We start from the raw sequence: 18490 nt of genomic DNA, 5'->3' as shown, positions 1-18490 counted from the left end.
TTATATTTTAATTATCAGAAAACATAGCATCTGCACTCCTAAATTACATCTTCATGAAAACAGGAACCTTGTTTTAACCTCCTATCATTTGACATGGTCAATTAGTAATAACAAGAAGCACAGCTAAACTGTTTGCTATGCACACACCATCTCTAATCCTCACGACAACCCTGAGAGGCAAGGAGTATTAATTAATTCCATTTTGCAGAAGAGAAAACGAAGTCCCTGAAATGTGAAGTGGCTTGCCTAAGATCACACCTTCAGGGAATGGCTGGTATTTCAAGAACCAGGTCATTTCAACCAGGATCTGTCCTCTTCATACCCTGCTATAAGACAGAAAGAAAAGGCGGGAAGGATGGATGGAGGAAAGAAAAAGTTTAAAATCTCCGGCTTTCACTCACTTGTTGGAATAATACTTCACAAACTCTCAGAGTTGTAGAGTTGTGAGAGATTGAAGAAATTAACACAACCTGGCCTCTGCTTCCTACACAGAGAACAATGAAGACCAGAGAGGTTAGAAGTCTTCTGGAGACTAAGAAGGAAGAATTACAATTTCTAAAAATCTTCTTGAACAGTTTTCTCATTTGCAAATACATAGGATAATGTCTAAATATACAAGATAACATCATTCTCCTTTGTTGGTTCACAAGAAAGGAACTATTTTGCCTTTAAAAGGTGCTTTGCTACTTAGTAGTCATTACAGTACAGTTAATGCTTCATGTGTCAGCAACCTACCTCCTCCATACTTTTGGACAGCATGAAGGCAGCAGAGTTTAGAATATGACCAAGCCAGTGAAGCAAATATGTATATTCAGGGCCAAGTTCAAGGGCTTGTAATTTTCCCCAATTAACTGCTATATACATTAGAAAAATGTGATTAGCAAGCAAGGACAATTATTAACCAAGTCCTACATGACTCTCAATCCAGAACTCTGGGCTTTCCTAGCTCCATGCCAATCCCCCACCCCCACTGGTCTCCAGAATCCTAATACCATCTCCTCCAGGAAGCTTTCTTTCCTATTCTTCCTCAGTGCCACCCACCCCCACCCCCACCCGCAATCCCCAGCAAATGCACTGTGGCAGGAATCAGGGAGGTCTAAGATCTTGGAAATAAGGAAAGGGGGCTGGTTGTATATGAAAGTTAATGCTGAGGTCAACAGTAACAGATGAGAACAGGAATTTTCAAAGTAACTTTAGATAAATGGACTTAGCATAGTCCAGAGCAGCCTAATGGAAGGTATTACCATATCAAAGGAAAGAATGTGTCTTTCTGAATGAGTTGTCCAGAAATAGAAATGAGAATGGGTAGGGACAAAGCAGTGCCCATAAAAGTACTGCCCAGAAGAGAAAGTATCCAGACACCGGCTTGCTGTGTGCAATACCAGGTGCTTTCCAACCATGGAGACAGCAGGCACCCACCATCTAATCGTTCAACTTACACACTTTGTTCTCATTCCACACTCACAAATTCCAGATTTACACAATCATTTGGTTTCTAAGGGAAGACAGGCACTGGCCAGAAGATGCAAATATTCAGTCTTCTGGTCATTATGTTTTTTCCCTCTCTTTAAAGGAAGAAATCAGAATCCCAGCTTATCCTGAGTCTCCTTTGTCTTAGGTAGCATGAATTAGTACCCCACATTGGGTTACTGCCTCAACAATGAAGAGATTGCTATAGAATCTGTCTAACTGAGGATCAGGTCCTGGACTGGGCCACCTTGCAGAGATTTTTCCTCAGCCAGTCAATCAAACTGCCCTACCTCATCATAGCTTCTTTCCAATTTCAGTCACAATGAATGGACTTCTCCTCATCTCACAAATAGATATTTATTGATCTCTGTCTTAGGGCACAGTTTATGCCTTGTGTTATGTTTATCTTACAAAAGTGTATGTTGGGGCACCGGGGTGGCTCAGTTGGTTAAGCATCTGCCTTGGACTCAGGTCATGATCTTGGGGCCCTGGGATCAAGCCCCACATTGGGCTCCCTGCTTCCCAGCAGGGAGCCTGCTTCTCCCTCTCCCTCTCCTCCCTGGCTCATGCTCTTTGTTGCTATCTCTGTCTCTTTCTCAAATAAATAAGTAAAATCTTTTTAAAAAGTGTATCTCTCCTTTTGATAGTACGTTGTTTTATTTTATTTATGTATTTATTTATTTATTTAATTCAGTCACTGTTTTTTTAATGACAAAACAGAAATGAGTAAAATACTGTCATGTCCTCTATACTCAGGTTGGTAGGGAATGACAGATATAAAAACAAGTTATATATGTGGAAAGGTGATAATAAAAATATTTATAAAGAACAAGAGTATTGGAAAAGAGTATTGTTGGGTGGCCCCCCAGAGAAGGTGTTGTCTGAGATAGATTTTGGAAAATAAATAAAACTTCACCAAGAAAACCAGAAAGAAAAACCAAGGGGAAAACATATGCAAAGGCAAAAAATTATGAAATGACCTGGGAACCAAAACACAGTTTAGCATTGCCAAAATGTGAAGTGCAAAGAAGAGAGTTATATAAGATGTGTGGCTGACCAGGTGGAGAGAGGATAAAAAGTTGGTGTATGCCCCAGATGAGTTTGGATTTTCCACTGGAGGTGATCACCAAAGCTAGCAAAGGCTTTTAATTACAAAAAGAGACTGGATCAGATCTGTGTTCAGGAAGATATATTTAATACTACTATGGACAAGGGAATAGAGAGAGGTAAGACAAAAAATGTAGGATTAGATATATAGATGACTAGATAGATAGAAAGACAGATAAATGAAGGAATTTGGAAACATCCAGACTAGCACTAGTCAGTACAAACATAATGTGAACAACAAATGTAAGCTATATGTATAATTTTAAATTTTCTAGTAGCCATATTAAAAACATAAAAAGAAACACGCAAAATTAATTTAAATATATATATTTAGGGTGCCTGGTGGCTCAGTTGGTTAAACATCTGTCTTTGGCTTTGGTCGTGATCCTAGGGTTCTGGGATCAAGCCCAGCAGAGCAGGGAGTTGCTTCTTCCTCTCCCTCTGCCCCTACTCTCCCACTTCCACTTGGGCTCACTCACTGGAGCTCTCTCTCTCAAATAAACAAAATCTATATATCCAAAATACTTATTCCAATACATCCAAAATATTTTTCTTTCAATATGTAAGCAATATAAAAAGTCGTTAATGAGATAGTTTACATTATTTTTTCATTCTAAGTCTTTGAAATCTCTTGTGTATTTTATACTTGTAGGGCATCACAAGTCAAATTAGCCATGATGCAAGTGTTAAATAGTCACGTGTAGCTGGGGGCTACCATATTGGACAGCAAAGGTCTAGACAATAAATGATGAGGCAGTGACTCATACAGAAATGGGAAGGATGGGATATACTTACAATGTATTCACAAGATGAATTTTTTTTAAGATTTTATTTATTTATTCATGAGAGACACAGAGAGAGAGAGAGAGAGAGAGAGAGAGGCAGAGACAGAGAGAGACAGAGGGAGAGGGGGAGGGAGAAGCAGGCTCCATGCAGGAAGCCTGACCTGGGACTTGATCCTGGGTCTCCAGGATCAGGCCCTGGGCTGAAGGCCACGCTAAACTGCCAAGCCACCCAGGCTGCCCCACAAGATGGATTTGATAGAAATTAGGAACTGATTTATATCAGTAATGAAATACTAGTTGACTATAAAGTTTTCTAGCTTGGAAACCTGAGGATGACAGTTGCTCAGCCAAACCAGGGAAGCAAGTTTAAGGGAAATGATATGATGAGTGTGTTTGGGTCTTATTGAATTTGAGGTGTGTGGAGGCCATCATGACTACAGGTACAGTAATGCGTACACTAGATGTGAACAGCGTACACTATATAATACTTCTGTGTTTCAAGTTCTGTTCTGTTTTTGGTATATGAACACATTTAACCCTCAAAACAACACTGTGAGATGGGTATTACTATCATCCTCACTTTACAAATGAGAAAACTGAGGTTCAGGGAGAATCAGTTATTTGGCTCAGGACTCAGAGTCAGCAGTTACCAAGTGGCAGAGCAAAGACTGAAACCTAGTCTGGCTTCAGAGTCAGAGGTTCTGGTCACACATTCTACTGTCACTCAAAAGCAGGGCCTATGGAAGCACCCAAACGTGGGTTCAAGTAACTCCTCCTTCACTTACTAATTGCAAGTGACTTTGAGCAAGTTATTTAATTATTGAACTTCAGTTTTCTCACCCTTAAAATGGGAATAATATGCCTGTCGTAGCCATGATTGTTGAGAGAGATGACTGACATACATAATATATATAAAATGTTCATCACAGTACTAGGTATACAACAAACAGTCAATAGTAGCTGCTGGGATTATTACATATGTTGGGTTTGGAGCTCAATGTAGAATTCCAAATTGGGATATATATTTTTCTTCAAATACCTAACACACTAACTGGTCTGAGTTTTATCTTTTGAAGAAATGGCTTTGGCTCATTACTAAGACATATAGTTAAGAACTCCACAGATGAGAGCTATCGGCTGGGGCCATCCTGCATCAAAAGCTAAAACAATCATGGGCATTTGGATAATGAGCTAGCAGAGATGAGTGTTCATGGCACTGAGACACTGGAAACAATTGCACTGGAAGTAAATCTTGCTCTTACCTTTAAGGAGACTAAAAGAAGAGACTGAATACATCATGAGGACACATTCATTTGTGTGCACTTTTATTAATTAATGATAAAAAATGGCAAATAAAAAATATTTAGCAAACAGAGATCTACAGTTATTTGGTTAAAGTCCAAGAAAATTTAATCATAAGGTCTAGGTTTATCACATTTCCCCACCAGATAATCTCATTCTTGTACGGGCAGGCTTTTGGATACAAAAACAAAAGACAAATTAAATAAGATAAATTACCAAAAACCATAAACAGAGGACATCTTGCTCTGCAATCCCTGGCATCTGTAACTTTAGATTTCCAACATGTTAATGTTAATTACATGCCATTTCCTGCCAAGCTTATGGTCATGTGATCTAAATTTGCATTGTAATTAGCTTTGCCTTTCATAAAACACTGCCTTTTTTCTAGATGAGAAGATGCTGGATGCAGAACCTCTTAAATAGCCTTCAAGAAGCCCTCGGAAACCAGCTAACACGCAAACTCTTCTAATCCCCCAGTCCATATCTTGAATCAACATTGAACCATCTAATCCCAATTGTCATTCCTTCCCTCAATGCTTTAAATTCCATTTAGGTGGTAGGTCTTCTCTTTCAAATCAGGGCTAAACTAATGACCCACTTAATGCTCTGAATGCCAAGCTCATTTGATTCTTCTCATCTCAGATTCCATCATGAGGACTGCCTAGGAAAGCTCTCCTCTACAAGATGTTCAAGTGGGCCACATACCTGGCTTGCCCAACAGGCACAGCAGATGAGTAACAAGTATGTTTATAGATTTTGTGGTGCTCCAGCTGTCACTGATGTCAGTGTTTTCTGCTAAAATTGGTGTATTTTTTGCTATATGCCTCATCCCCTGGGCAGTTCAAACATCACCAGCAGGGCACAGTGGTCTGAGGACACCCAGCTCCAGAGAAAGAGTAGATTCTCTGTAGGAATAAGACTACTTGTCAGAATGTTGCCTAATATAATGGCAGTGACTGAGCCAGAGGCCTCCTAGAAGAACCAAATGTTCAACAAGAATAACAAAGACCATTAATTAGTCCAAGGACAATGCACAGATCTACAGATCAGCCAGTCAGGCTATGGCCCAAGTCTCTCCCAACTTGATGGGTTCTAAGACTAAGCAAAGCATTAAATCACTCTATGCTTCCAACACTGTAACTCCAGGGATTAAATTAGTTAATGGAATACATTTTCAACCCATCTGAATATAATCAAACATTCATTTGAGACTCTTACATTGGAAAATCCAGAATAATATTTCAAGTGCAAAAATATATACATAATGGAGGAAAAGTGTGGGAAGAGAGAAAAGAATCTCAGAATAGTTAAACAGATTCTCAAATACACTTCTAGAGACACCTTACTAAGCTGTAGGTTATGCAAGGAAAAACCTGTGTCATGAGAGTCTATAAGCTAAGAGTTTTGTATGCTAAGAGAATTGTGCTTGTAGAGCAAAATGGAGGAGGGAGGGAGTTTGCTGGCTCATGCACAAGTATTCAGCAAGAGGATGGATGGTGAGTTGTTAAAAGAACTTAGAAATTCATGCAGACATGTTAACAAGCTGCATTTGACAATTTGATCCAATGGAATAGGTTTTTTTCTCTGAATTTTAAACCAGACAAAATCAAGGAAGGGTCATAAAACAAGGTAATTTTGTCTAAAGGAAAAGATTTCCAAATAAATGTCAATCCACTAAAATTGCATTTCTCTACCATGGCAAATCCCACACACTATCAGGTTTGCTATTTCAATTCCACATTATAAAGTACTTTTTCCTTTAAAAAAAGAGCACACACACACACACACACACACACACACCACATTTGGCCGTTTTAGTCTCTTCCTCTTTTTTTTTTTTTTTTATTTATGATAGTCACAGAGAGAGAGAGAGAGAGGCAGAGACACAGGCAGAGGGAGAAGCAGGCTCCATGCACCGGGAGCCCGATGTGGGATTCGATCCCGGGTCTCCAGGATCGCGCCCTGGGCCAAAGGCAGGCGCCAAACCACTGCGCCACCCAGGGATCCCTCTCTTCCTCTTTTAATGAATTCTTCAAATCAGTGTCAAATGGGTTAATAAATATTTCTCTTTTGTTGCTTTCCTATTCAAGGTCTAACATGGGCTTCCCATTAACTCTCAGCTCTCCTCTGCTTTCAGTTGCGTTCTTAAGAAGATGAACCTAGCCTTGTCTGACCACCTGCCCAGGGTCCAGAGCAGAAAATGCTCTTTCTATTGTCAGAATGAGAGCTCCTTCTCAAACAGATGATGCCTCATATCTGAGCAACAAGAAAAGCTAAGGTCATCCCATGTAGAGAAGTAGGGATCCAAAACTTGGAAGATAGTCAAGAAGGCACCATGAGTGGGAGGGCTTCAAGACAGGCTTGGAAGTTTAGGCAAGGGTTGTTTCCCGAGGCCCAGAGTTCCAAACTGAAAAGGTCAGAGCAACCCCAAGTGCAAATAACTGCAGATCACATGCATTTATGAGGTTGTTGGTGATGGGAAGGTCATGAAGAGAGCTCAGGGATGGGGTAAGGAATCCCAAGGAACTGCATAAAATAGCAGGTCTCAAAATATGGTTCAAGGACCCTGAGGGGTCCCTGATACCCTTTCAGAGGTTCTGTGAGTCAAGACTATCTCATAGTGATAAGGCATTTTTTGCCCTTTTCATTCTCACGAACATACAAGGGAGTTTTCCAGAAGCTACATGGTATGTGTGACACTGTCACTCAGATGGCTAATAGAATGTGTGGCTCCCAAACTGGAAACCTCATGGTTATCCCAACTCTTCCGTGCCCTCACTCCGTATCTCATCATATGCTGTTGCTTCTACCTCAGTATGGTCTCTTAAATCTGTCCTCCCCACCACTACCTAACTTTAGTCCGGCCTCAGACTGTTTTAGCAGCCTGCCATCTGACTGCTGCCTTTCCAATCTCTTTGCTTTGAATCCCTTCTCCACAATCAAGTCCTGCATCCACAATCCCTCATAAAAATATGTGTAGTCTTGCTTATGAGCAGAACTAGATCTGAGTATCTTTATATCACACAAGCAAGATCCTGTACAATTGCTCCCATCTACCTTCCTACTCTACCCCCTGCCACCTTTTTCTCTCCCTCCCTTCCTTTCTCCAGCCTGGAGCACAGCCACAACAAGTTCACCAGATTGTTACAACATGCCAGACTCTTTCATGACTCTATGTCTTTTTACGTGTGAGCTCTCCTGAATCTTTCGTGAAATCTCCTGAATGCTATCTTTTCCCTTTTTCATTCTATTCTTCTTTCACTTGCTCATCCCAGCCCTTCCCTGCTTTAGAGCAATGAAACATGCTATTTCTGCTTAGAATGTTCTTCCTTTCACTCTTTACATGGTTTGGTCCTTCTCATCCTTTGGTTCTTGGCTGATATCAGGCCAGATGTCCTACCATCCCTTTTCCTAATAAGCACAGATGTTAAAGCTCCATGAGCTTCACATGTGGCTCTGCCCAAGCACCATCTGGTCAACGCAAATGTCCGTGGCTAAGAAGTCTCAATACGCAACATGCATTTCTCTCTCTCTTTTTCTCTCTCTCTCTCTACTCCCTTTCTTTTTTTTTTAAGATTTTATTTATTTATTTATGAGAAACACAGAGAAAGAGGTAGAGACATAGGCAGAGAGAGAAGCAGGCTCCTCGCAGGGAGCCCGACCTGGGACTCGATCCCAGACCCCGGGATCACGCCCTGAGCCAAAGGCAGATGCTCAACCCTTGAGCCACCCAGGCGTCCCTCTACTCCCTTTCTTTTCTATTTTTTGTCTCTCTCCTAAAGTCTAAGCACATCAGTCTTAAGGGTCTCCAAGCTCTGACAGAAGGCTCAAGTTTAAGACTTCTCTAGAAGAACACTTAGTGGCATTGATGATGAACAGCAGGTCATGCAGTCTCCATCTTTGATTAAAAAATAATAATAATAAGGTTTTCACCCAAAAAAGGAGTCACTGAATCAGCCAGATGTGGATGTTGGATATGAAATTTAAAGCCCTGGAACCAGTGATCTTACCTGCATGATTTCACGTTTAATACACAAGAGTTTATTAAGAAAGGCATCTCAGCCTGGTCTGGGCTGAATTGTAGTCTATGATAGCTTGGTGCTCTTGCCAGAAGACCGAATACATTTGAGAGTCACAGTTCCCAATCTCCACTGCCATGTTTATTCTTGGCATATCCATTTGTTTGGTTTTGTTCTGTCTCCTCCTCCACCAGGTAAGCAATACGAGGTCCAGCATCACGTCTGTTTTGTACACCACTGTGCTCCCAACATCTGGCATAATATTTGGCACATAATAATGCTCTATAAACATGTGCTGATTAAATGATTGAACTAGGGATTAGTTACTCTTCAGGATCAAACAAAAAGTGTTATTTCCTAGATGGAGTCTCCACACCCTTTTTCAAGCAGCCATTGGCTCCTGCCTCTGAGCCTCCATCATACTGCATGTTCTGCTGTTACATAGCATGGAATCAAATGTTTTCTGATGGTCTGCCATATGCGTTGTGCTGCTGTTATTTATGTGTTTCTCATTTTATTCTTTGAACAATCCTAAGAGATAGTACTTTCCAAATTATAGATGAGGAAATAGGCTCAAAATATCCAAGTCATACAGTGAATAATAGGTGGCAAAGCCTGTATCCCAAGCTAGCTCCATTTCCTTATTCTATAAAACTCGTTTTCATTAAATCAAACTATCATATGGTATTAAGCTTAGATCATAATGTATCAGTTTATAGTTAGTCTCACCTCTGGACACAGGGACCACATACATTCATTGATCTTTGTGTTCCTAGCACTGAGCATGATGCCTGCCACACAATATTTAACATCAGAATTAAAGAATATATGAATGAATGATGTGGGCCTGTCCATTGATGGACAGTGACTTTGGAGCCTCAAGGCCTCAAGGCTTGCTCTCGAGGACTGTTGGTAATGACCATGCACTCCCTGGAGAGCTTCGGCTAGGGTGCTCAGGTCCCTGCCTGAAAACAAGTCAGGTGACCTCCAAATACGTAACCCTTAACCCAACCACCTGCTTCTTCTGTCTCTGCCACAAGATTCCCAGATACTTAGTACCATTCACCTATTTCTGCCTCATAGGGTATTTCCATCTTGGTGATCAACCCACTACCACAGAGGCATGACTACATGACACATTCTTCTATCACTTGGAACATAACTGTTTTTCTTTATTTGCAGCTGAAGTCACTGCTACCAGTGACTGTCAATCAACAAGGTGAGCCCATGACTCTGGAAGAATCTTGTGGGAAATCAAAAATAGCAATGTCTCTGTCTTCTGATGCTTTCAGGCTTGTGAGGGACATATGAGCACCCATAAAACAATTAGAGAATGATACAAACAAGTTTAGAGTCATATGCCAATTTAAGTCACAGTTTGAGGACCTGGCTCTCGGTCTTAAGCTTGCCAAAGTCTTAGCTACTCTCAGTTGCACTCCAGAAATCTCTACAATGCTGTTCACTCCCCTAGAGGCTGACAATCTCCTCCCCAGCCACGGGCACAGAGTCTCAGAGGCATAATCATGACCCAGGATCTGATGTTCTCAAGTATTTTCAGAGGCTTCTGGTGAGAACACCAAGCTAACACAGCCAGTGATTCAGCTGAGACCAGGCTGAAATGCCTTTCCTAATCCACTCCTCTGTGTGTAAACATAAAATTATGCAGGTAAGATCACTGGTTCTGGGACTTCACAGGCATTTCCAAAGTCTAGTTCTGGCTAATTCAATGACTGCCTTTTTGTGGGACCATCTTATTCTTATTTTTTTTATTTATTTATTTATTTATTTATTTATTTATTTATGAGAGAGAGAGCACAAGTAGGAGCAACAGAGGGAGAGATTCTGAAGCAGACTCAGTACTGAGCACAGAGCTAGACATTGGGCTCCATTTCACGACCCTGAGATCAGACCTGAGCCAAAACCAAAAGTTGGCCACCTAGCTTATTGCGCCACCCATGCACCTCCCCCCCCTTTTTTTCTCTCTCTCTTTTTTAAGATTCGTTTATTCATGAGAGACACAGAGAGAGAGAGGCAGAGACATAGGCAGAGGGAGAAGCAGCCTCCATGTAGGGAACCCGATGTGGGACTCGATCCTGGGACTGCAGGATCATACCCTGAGCCGAAGGCAGACGCTTAGCTACTGAGCCACCCAGGGATCCCAACCTCCCCCCACTTTTTTTTTAATCAAGAAAGGGAACTAACTGCAAGACCTGCTGCTCATCAGCAACACCACTTGCGTGCTCTTCTAGAGAATTTTTAATCCAAGTTGAGCCTTCTGTCAAAGTTCGGAGACTTAGGACCAAAGAGATCAGACTTTGAGAAAGAAAGATCTTTAAAAAATAGAAGAGAAAGGGGAAAGTAAGGGGGGGAGAAAGAAAGAGAGAGAAGGGGTATATGTTGCCTATTGAGGCTCCTTAGCTATTGACTTTTGCAGAGAAGCCTGACCAGAGCCCAGGCAGAGCCAGATGTGAGGTTCCTGTAGCTCTAATATCTGTGCTTGCAGGGATAGAGGCTGGAGGTCTGATCTGGAACTCTTCATTATAATGTAAACCGAAATCCTTTTCTTCTCTCAAAATGAAAGCTATGGCCACTTATTAATTTATAAATACAAGTCCAAATTCTTATAGACTTTCTTCAGAATAACTCATAGAATAACTATCACTGGAGTTCTTCTAAAAGAAATGTGGGATGTCCTTTCTAAAATGTCAGTTCGAAATAAAACAGAATCCAAGTGTCCCACCTCATAGTGTCCAAGCAAGCCCTATTTTTAGAATGAGGTGTCACTCAACCTGCTGTATAAGGCTGTGCTAGGAACCTCTGCTTTTAGGGAAGTTCCATGCTCTCCCTTGGAGCAGGACTGTTTCATTTCACATTTATATGCCTCTTGATTAATACCTTCTTCCCATTCCCGGGGGGTTGGGGGGAAGCTTCACTCTTAAGTCTAAAAGTTTCTTTAAATGCATGACAGTGTACAATACAGCATAAAAACCTAAACACAAAACCAAAACAGAATAAGACAAGAAGACATTCAGGTGTACATGCACATAAATTAAAGGTAGAGATGTTGACGGATAAATATAGTTTATGCAATATTTGCTCTAGCTGGTCAAATATATAAGAGTAAAGTCACTTTTTTCATAAAATCAACTATGAAAATTGAGACAGTGTGTGGATAGTGTCAAAAGCATTCTGTTATATTTGATTTTGAATTCACATTCTTCCACGTAGTAGCTGTGTGACCTTAGGAAAAATACTAATATTGACTGAGAAATGGTTACAAGTCAGGCACTGAGCTCATTAATTCAAATTACATAACTTTTGTGCAATCATTTTCCTTTTCTGTAGAGTCACAATGATAATATGTACTTAATACATCATTGTGAAGAATATAGAAAAATCATGTAAAACACCCAGATGTGGAGTGAGAGACTTAAAATGGGTATTTTAAAAATAAAAATTAAACACAGTGATAGCAATGCTGGGATATTTAAACCACAATATAATTCTTTTCTACTCTTAGGTGCATCAGGATTAAGTAAAAGAAGCAGCAAGTCTGGTGCATATTAGATATTTTAATAAGTGAAGGAAGTAAAATTAAAAATAATTAAAGCCACATTGACTTTAAATCAAAGTGAAATCCCAAAGGATGAAAATTATTCAATTTTTCTTTGATATTATTTGTGTGAGGCAGTCTATGTTACAAGAGAAAATATATTTTATTAAGGGCCTAGAAGAAAATTATTAGGCCTTCGTTCTTGGTCTGTCCTACCTTTATTAACTTGTTCTGTGAACTTGATCCATCCAATCGACTTTTCCCCCCGTGTCCATTTGGATATCTATGATCAACTCATTATAGGTATTATTTATTTGTAATTTCACCTAGAACAATGATAAGGATAACAAGATACCTAAAGAAGACTTTGTCTTGGTATATATAATTCAGCAAAACTGTAGTAACTTTATTGAGTGAGACATATAACACATTTGTAATACACATGAATGGACAAAAGAAATCCACTGGAATTTTCTGGCCCTGTCAGAGATGTTGATAGGGGAAGTTGTTGGAAGCTTTAGGGGGCAATATCAATAGCTCACTGCGTAACATTCTATTTCCTGGTTCCTCTGATCCAGCCAGGGCATTTATTTAATGGCTACATGAGATGGAAAAAGGAAGAACATGTTACAACATTAAGCCTGAAATAGAATGTCAAACAATGTGGAGGTAAAATTACTGGCCCGAATCCCTCTCAGCAAAGGACCATGCTCCCTGCCACCCAAGGTGATTTGGATTAGTTCTAAATCCAGCCCACTTACAAACTAGAGATAGCAGAAAGAGCCACAGGTGCCCATTATCACCTCTCAAACCTGGGATGGGCCAGCAATGCTCCCCATAGATACCTTTGGTGCTATCAATGCTAACTGAAATCAGGGTCAAGTTTTGGGGCTACCTTTAAAACCATGAAATCTAAGAAAGAAAGAACGCCAAAAATGTTCAGATCTTGTCCATGGGAGTTTGTTTCAGATACTGGTTCCCTCCAAGTAGTCTGTGATAGCTGAATTTTGATTTGCAGCACCCAGAATGACCTAGCAGAATGTGTGCTAACCTAGGGGACCCTGGGCATAGATATCCTACTTTGAGTTGGCATTTTCAAACACATAGCAGAACTTACTTTGCTATCTTCGGTTTGTAAAAAACAGTAAGCTGGCCAAAAAGAGCAAAGTGGGTTTGTACACACACAGTTATGGTTTCTATTGTGACTGTTAGAAAATTAATGAAAATACTTGTAAGTGTTAGTAAATGTAGCCTGTAGCATAACGTATTCTTTCTGCATATTGGTTTTAGGAAGGGATATAGAATTGGGGGCCATGGGGGTGGATAATTTTCACATATAAAAGGATTTCAGATTGTGAAAATGAAGGCCATCGATGCTGAGGATGGAGGTTTTTGAGTGTATGTGGATTAGAAGGAGAAAGGAAAAAGATTTCTTTCACAGAGTCACATGCTTGTCTGCAGAATTTCTACTTTTAATTCAATGGAAATCCAAGGAAAACCAAATATTGTCAGAGGTATAACATCAAGCTGAGATTGCCAAGTAGTTGGTCACGTTGGAGGAGCTGGCCTACCTTACTCTTCTTAACTTCATTAAGGACTACAGAATTATGTAATAAATGGTGGTACTGATGTGAAATATAGCTCAGCAACCTGGCATGATCATAAAGGCAGCAAACCGTGGACAGCACGGTACACAGGGATAATATAAGGTCACTGAACCAGGTTCTGTGCCAGCCAGCAGTTGTTAAACAAGACACTTCTGGATGTCTATTTGGCATTTAGCAAATACTTGTTGATTAACTGATTGACTTACTGATTGACAAAATGGCCACTGGGAATGCCAAATTGGATGACAGGGCTTTTGACATTAACTCTATTAATATGTCAGAGGCTTAGGCAAGTCTCAACATTTTCCTGCCTCAGAATCCCCATGTCTACAACACAGAGATAATCACTTGCCCACAGCAGTTACAGGAAAAAAGAGAAGAGTGAAAAAAGACGAGATTATTGTTGAAGTCTGAGGCACTCAATCGTGAGGTGCCAGCACCAGCTTCTGCAAGGAATCAGAGCTTGACAGCTCAGCTGTCAGCCTCTTGAAAGGAGATACAGAGGGCAAGCCTCGATCCAGGAGCAAGAGGCACAGCCAGGTATGCGGAGCAGGCTGGGCCACAGTTTGAAGGGCTGGCAGAGACCGAGGAAACTGAGCATTCAAGCAGAATGGTGCTGAAGAAACCTCAGCGGTTCTCTCTGCTCAAACCTTCCCCCTAAATCCTGCTCTATCCAATGACAACAAACGCTCTCAAAACCGGGAGTATGTGAGGATCACCTGAGAGGCTTGCTTCGATTACAGATTGCTAAGCCCTACTCCCAGAGACTCAGAACCAGCAGGCCTCAGTTGGAGCCTGGGAATTTATATTTTGGTGAGCACTCCAGGTGCTCCCGTGGCAGGTGGTCTAGGACCAGAACTGCAGAAGCACCAACCTGAGAGGGAATCATCTACCTCTGTACTTCCTGATGGCAATGCCAAACATCAGTGGAGATACAAAGAGCCCCCTATCCAAACAGTTCTAATTTTGGATTTCTCAGTGTCCTGGGGCCAATGACATTCAGAAGCCATTTACTGAGAACTCATCATGTGAACAGCCTTCAACTAGGGGTGTAAAAACAGACAAAGATACCAACAGTCACAGGCATAGGGTGACTCGGATAGGACCAATTGCTCCGGGAAATCTACAGAAGAGAAGGAATGGTTTTAAATGCAAGAGTCTGGAAAAACACTTCGGAATTGGTGACATATGAGGTGAAGCTGGAAGGAAGGTAGGACTGCACCTGGTATGAAGCCGGGCACCTCAGGCAGAGGGGATGGCTTAAACAAGAGAACGGAAGCCTCAAAATCCAGAGTAATGGCACATGGCTGGCCTGTGCAGTAGAGACAGCAAAGAGGAAGAGCAGATTAGAAGGATGGGTGTGGTCAAATCTAAGGAAGCTTTCAACGATGGCCTGAAATTTGACTTTGTTTTGAAGTCAACCCATGTAGGATTTTGAACAGAAGAGTAACTGAAACAAAACGTTTTGTTTATTTTTCTAAACTTAATTGGCAATACTTAATGTTTAACTTATTTTTGCTTTATTTTTTTTTACGTAAGCTCCATGCTTGGCATAGATCCCAACTCAGAGTTTAATTCACAACCCTGAGATCAAGACCTAAACTGAGACCAAAAGTCGGTGGCCTAACCGACTGAGCCACCCAGGTGCCCCTAAACATTATTTTTAATAGCTAATATATTCAGAGCACAGAATTTTAAAGGAACAAGATGGTATGTAAGTGTGAATTTCCCATCCCTTCCACACTTGTCTCCCAGCCGTTTGTTTTGGAAGCAACTAATATTACTAGTTTCTTTTGTATTGGGGAGACTTGGAAACTAGCTAATGGCCAAATATTGATTGGGCTGGAATAAGGATGAGAGAGATTAATGACAGAGACACCAACTTGGTGATCGTTTCTGAAGCCCAGGTCATGAAGTCTTGAAATGGAGCACTCTCATGGTGAATACAAGGGAGAGTCTGAAAAAAGCATTTCACAATCTTTTATGTCCCATGTCTAATCAATTTACAAATGGCACAGAAGTGGAGGATGACCAAAATTTTGTCTTGAGACATGATTGGACAGTAAGGTGGGAGAATTAGTTTGGGACAGACAGATGGGGAGGCTGTGAGCAAAGTGAGATACAGGACATAAAAGTGGACATAGCAAATATTCTTTTGGAAGGTGAGGCATATAGCTTAGAAGAGAAATGCCTGCTGGGAAGTCAAGGGCAAAGAAGGGGTAGTTAGAGCTGTAGGAGTAGATGAGCTCAGGAAGAGGGCACAGAAGAGGGCAGCCCGGGTGGCTCAGCAGTTTAGTGCTGCCTTCAGCCCAGGGCGTGATCCTGGAGACCCAGGATCGAGTCCCACGTCAGGCTCCCTGTATGGAGCCTGCTTCTCCCTCTGCCTGTGTCTCTGCCTCTCTTTTTCTCTGTGTCTCTCATGAATAAATAAATAAAATCTTAAAAAAAAAAAAAGAGGGCACAGAAAATTGAGGGGATGAGTACTGAAAATCCCTACCTGTAAGGGGAAAGGAGAAGTGGGGCCAACAGGGATTGAAGAGAAGTAGCCAGATAATTAGTATGGGTGTTCCTGAATCCAAGGGAAGAAAGAATTTCAAGGAGAGAAGCGAGGGTAGAATTTGTCAATGCCACCACCACGGTGCTACACCTGTGATGTCGTAAAGAGAAGAGCTGAGGAGAAATCACTGACCACGTGGCAATGAGAAGATTACTAGTGAGCTTTAAAGGGTGGTTTGTGAAGAGTGGGAGCAGGGTGGAATAATGCAAGGGAGAATGTAAAGGGAGGTGAGAATGTGGTGGCCCTGTCTAGACCTTTCTTTCAAGAAACCTGCCTCAGATGGAGGGAGGACGGATGGGAGCTGGAAAGGTGAATGAGATGGAGAAAGAACTTTTTCCTCAAGTGTGGGAGAAAAAAAGTGGAATTAGGGAGATACCCAATTGAACAAGATCCTGGAAGAGCTTGAAAGAGAAAAACTGAAGTGAAGGGAGGGAAACAAGCGAGTTTACACCTAATCACCTTGGCCATCTCAGCAAAGTAGCTGAGGCCACCTCCATACTTGAGGGAGAATGAGTTTGGTTTTGGATGTTTGCCAAAAAAATACAGACAGAAATATGATAGTATATGGACTTACGATGAAAGAAAGGATTTTCAAGGGCACTGAAGGTCCAACTGACATTGGGCTAAAGATGCCTCTCATGAGTCGCTTCCATTATCTTCCAGAGCTTTCCTCTAGTTCTTCACCACAATCATGATCTTAAAAAATGAACAAACCCATACACCATGTGAAGAATTTGGCTTCCTCCGATAATCTGGGAAATGTATTCAAGAACTGTCATGTTCTTTCTACGACTCATAAAGAGAAGCAGAGGGAGGGATGCAGAGTGACTTCCAGATAGGTTTCTGGGAGTCAGTTATCTGTCTCTGTTATTTAGGTTGCTTATGTAGTGATACCTGGAAAGAAAACAAAAATATCTCAGGCTGATCAAGTGCAAGTTGTTAATTAACATCATGTGAAAACTACCAAAAGGTATTTACAAACAACATATTGGACAGGGGTCAGAGATAAGTGGCACACCTCCCTGTGATTTGGGTTAATGTAGGCTTTTCCCTACAGATCACTACCCGTGATTCTCCAAGGACAGAGTGCAATGCCTACTTCTCTTTTCCCCTAAACCTCCTCTGTTTATCTTCTCTTGCCATCCTGGACTGACTCCCAAAATACAGAATAAAGACAGAGAGGTAGCTCTCCTGTTTAGGTTAAAAGAAGTAGTAATAGGAACATGTTAGTTGTGAAAAACCATGTCTCCAAGAGGAACATAAGGACCTGTAAACATATCCAGGATTTTGTTCCCAGGTCAACTGTGCAGTATATTTTAGCTTAGCCTTTTTTTTTTTTTTTTTTTTTTTAACTGTTTGGGACCCTTTTTTGAGAGCACTCAGTTTCATTTCATTTTATTTTTTAATTATATATTTTAAAGTTTATCTTAAATGTGGTTAACATGCAGTGTTATATTAGTTTCAGGTGTAGATCACCCATGCTCTTCACAAGGGCATTCCTTAATCCCCATCACTTATTTAACACATCCCGCCGCCCACCTCCCCTCTGGTAACCATCAATCTGTTTTCTATAATTAAGAGTCTGTTTCCTGATTTGCTTCTCTCTCTTATTTTTTCACCTTTGCTTGTCTGTTTCTTAAATTCCACATATGCGTGAAACCATATTGTATTTGTCTTTCTCTGACTCATTTATTTCACTTAGCATTATACTTTGTAGCTCTATCCATGTAGCTGCAAATGGCAAGATTTCATTCTTTTTTACGGCTGGATAATATTCCAATATATATAGACACCACTTCTTCTTTAGCCATTCAACAATTGATGGACATTTGGGGTGCTTCCGTATCTTGGCTATTGTAAATATTGCTTCTATCAGCATAGGGGTGAATGTATCCCCTTGAATTAGTGTTCTTGTATTCTTGGGGTAAATACCCAGTAATGCATTTGCTGGATCTGAAAGTAATTCAATTTTAACTTTTTGAGGAACCTCCATGCTGTTTTCCACAGTGGCTGCAACAGTTTGCATTCCCACCAACAGGAGAACACTGTTTCAAATCTCTTTTTCACATGAATGGTTTATATAGTGTCTG

At 40.9% G+C, this 18490-nt stretch overlaps 1 protein-coding gene across 4 annotated transcripts in view; it reads right to left on the bottom strand.

The window, feature by feature from the left end:
- The window catches only part of SYNPO2 (synaptopodin 2), a 182632-nt gene that overhangs the window by 63122 nt on the left and 101020 nt on the right, over positions 1-18490 (bottom strand). Inside the window, exon 1 of one of the 4 annotated variants that reach the window (XM_035709745.2) lies at positions 16975-17034. The exons of the other annotated variants lie outside the window; for them this stretch is intronic. Within the exon in view, the coding sequence (XP_035565638.1) occupies positions 16975-17019 (45 nt within the window). The 5' untranslated portion in view covers positions 17020-17034. Of the gene's footprint in view, positions 1-16974; positions 17035-18490 lie in introns of those variants that run through there. 4 annotated transcript variants of the gene reach the window in all.

This window comes from Canis lupus, chromosome 32 (genome assembly GCF_003254725.2).
Source record: "Canis lupus dingo isolate Sandy chromosome 32, ASM325472v2, whole genome shotgun sequence".
In the NCBI taxonomy this organism is placed as follows: domain Eukaryota; kingdom Metazoa; phylum Chordata; class Mammalia; order Carnivora; family Canidae; genus Canis; species Canis lupus.
This window is presented reverse-complemented; position numbering and strand designations above follow the sequence as displayed.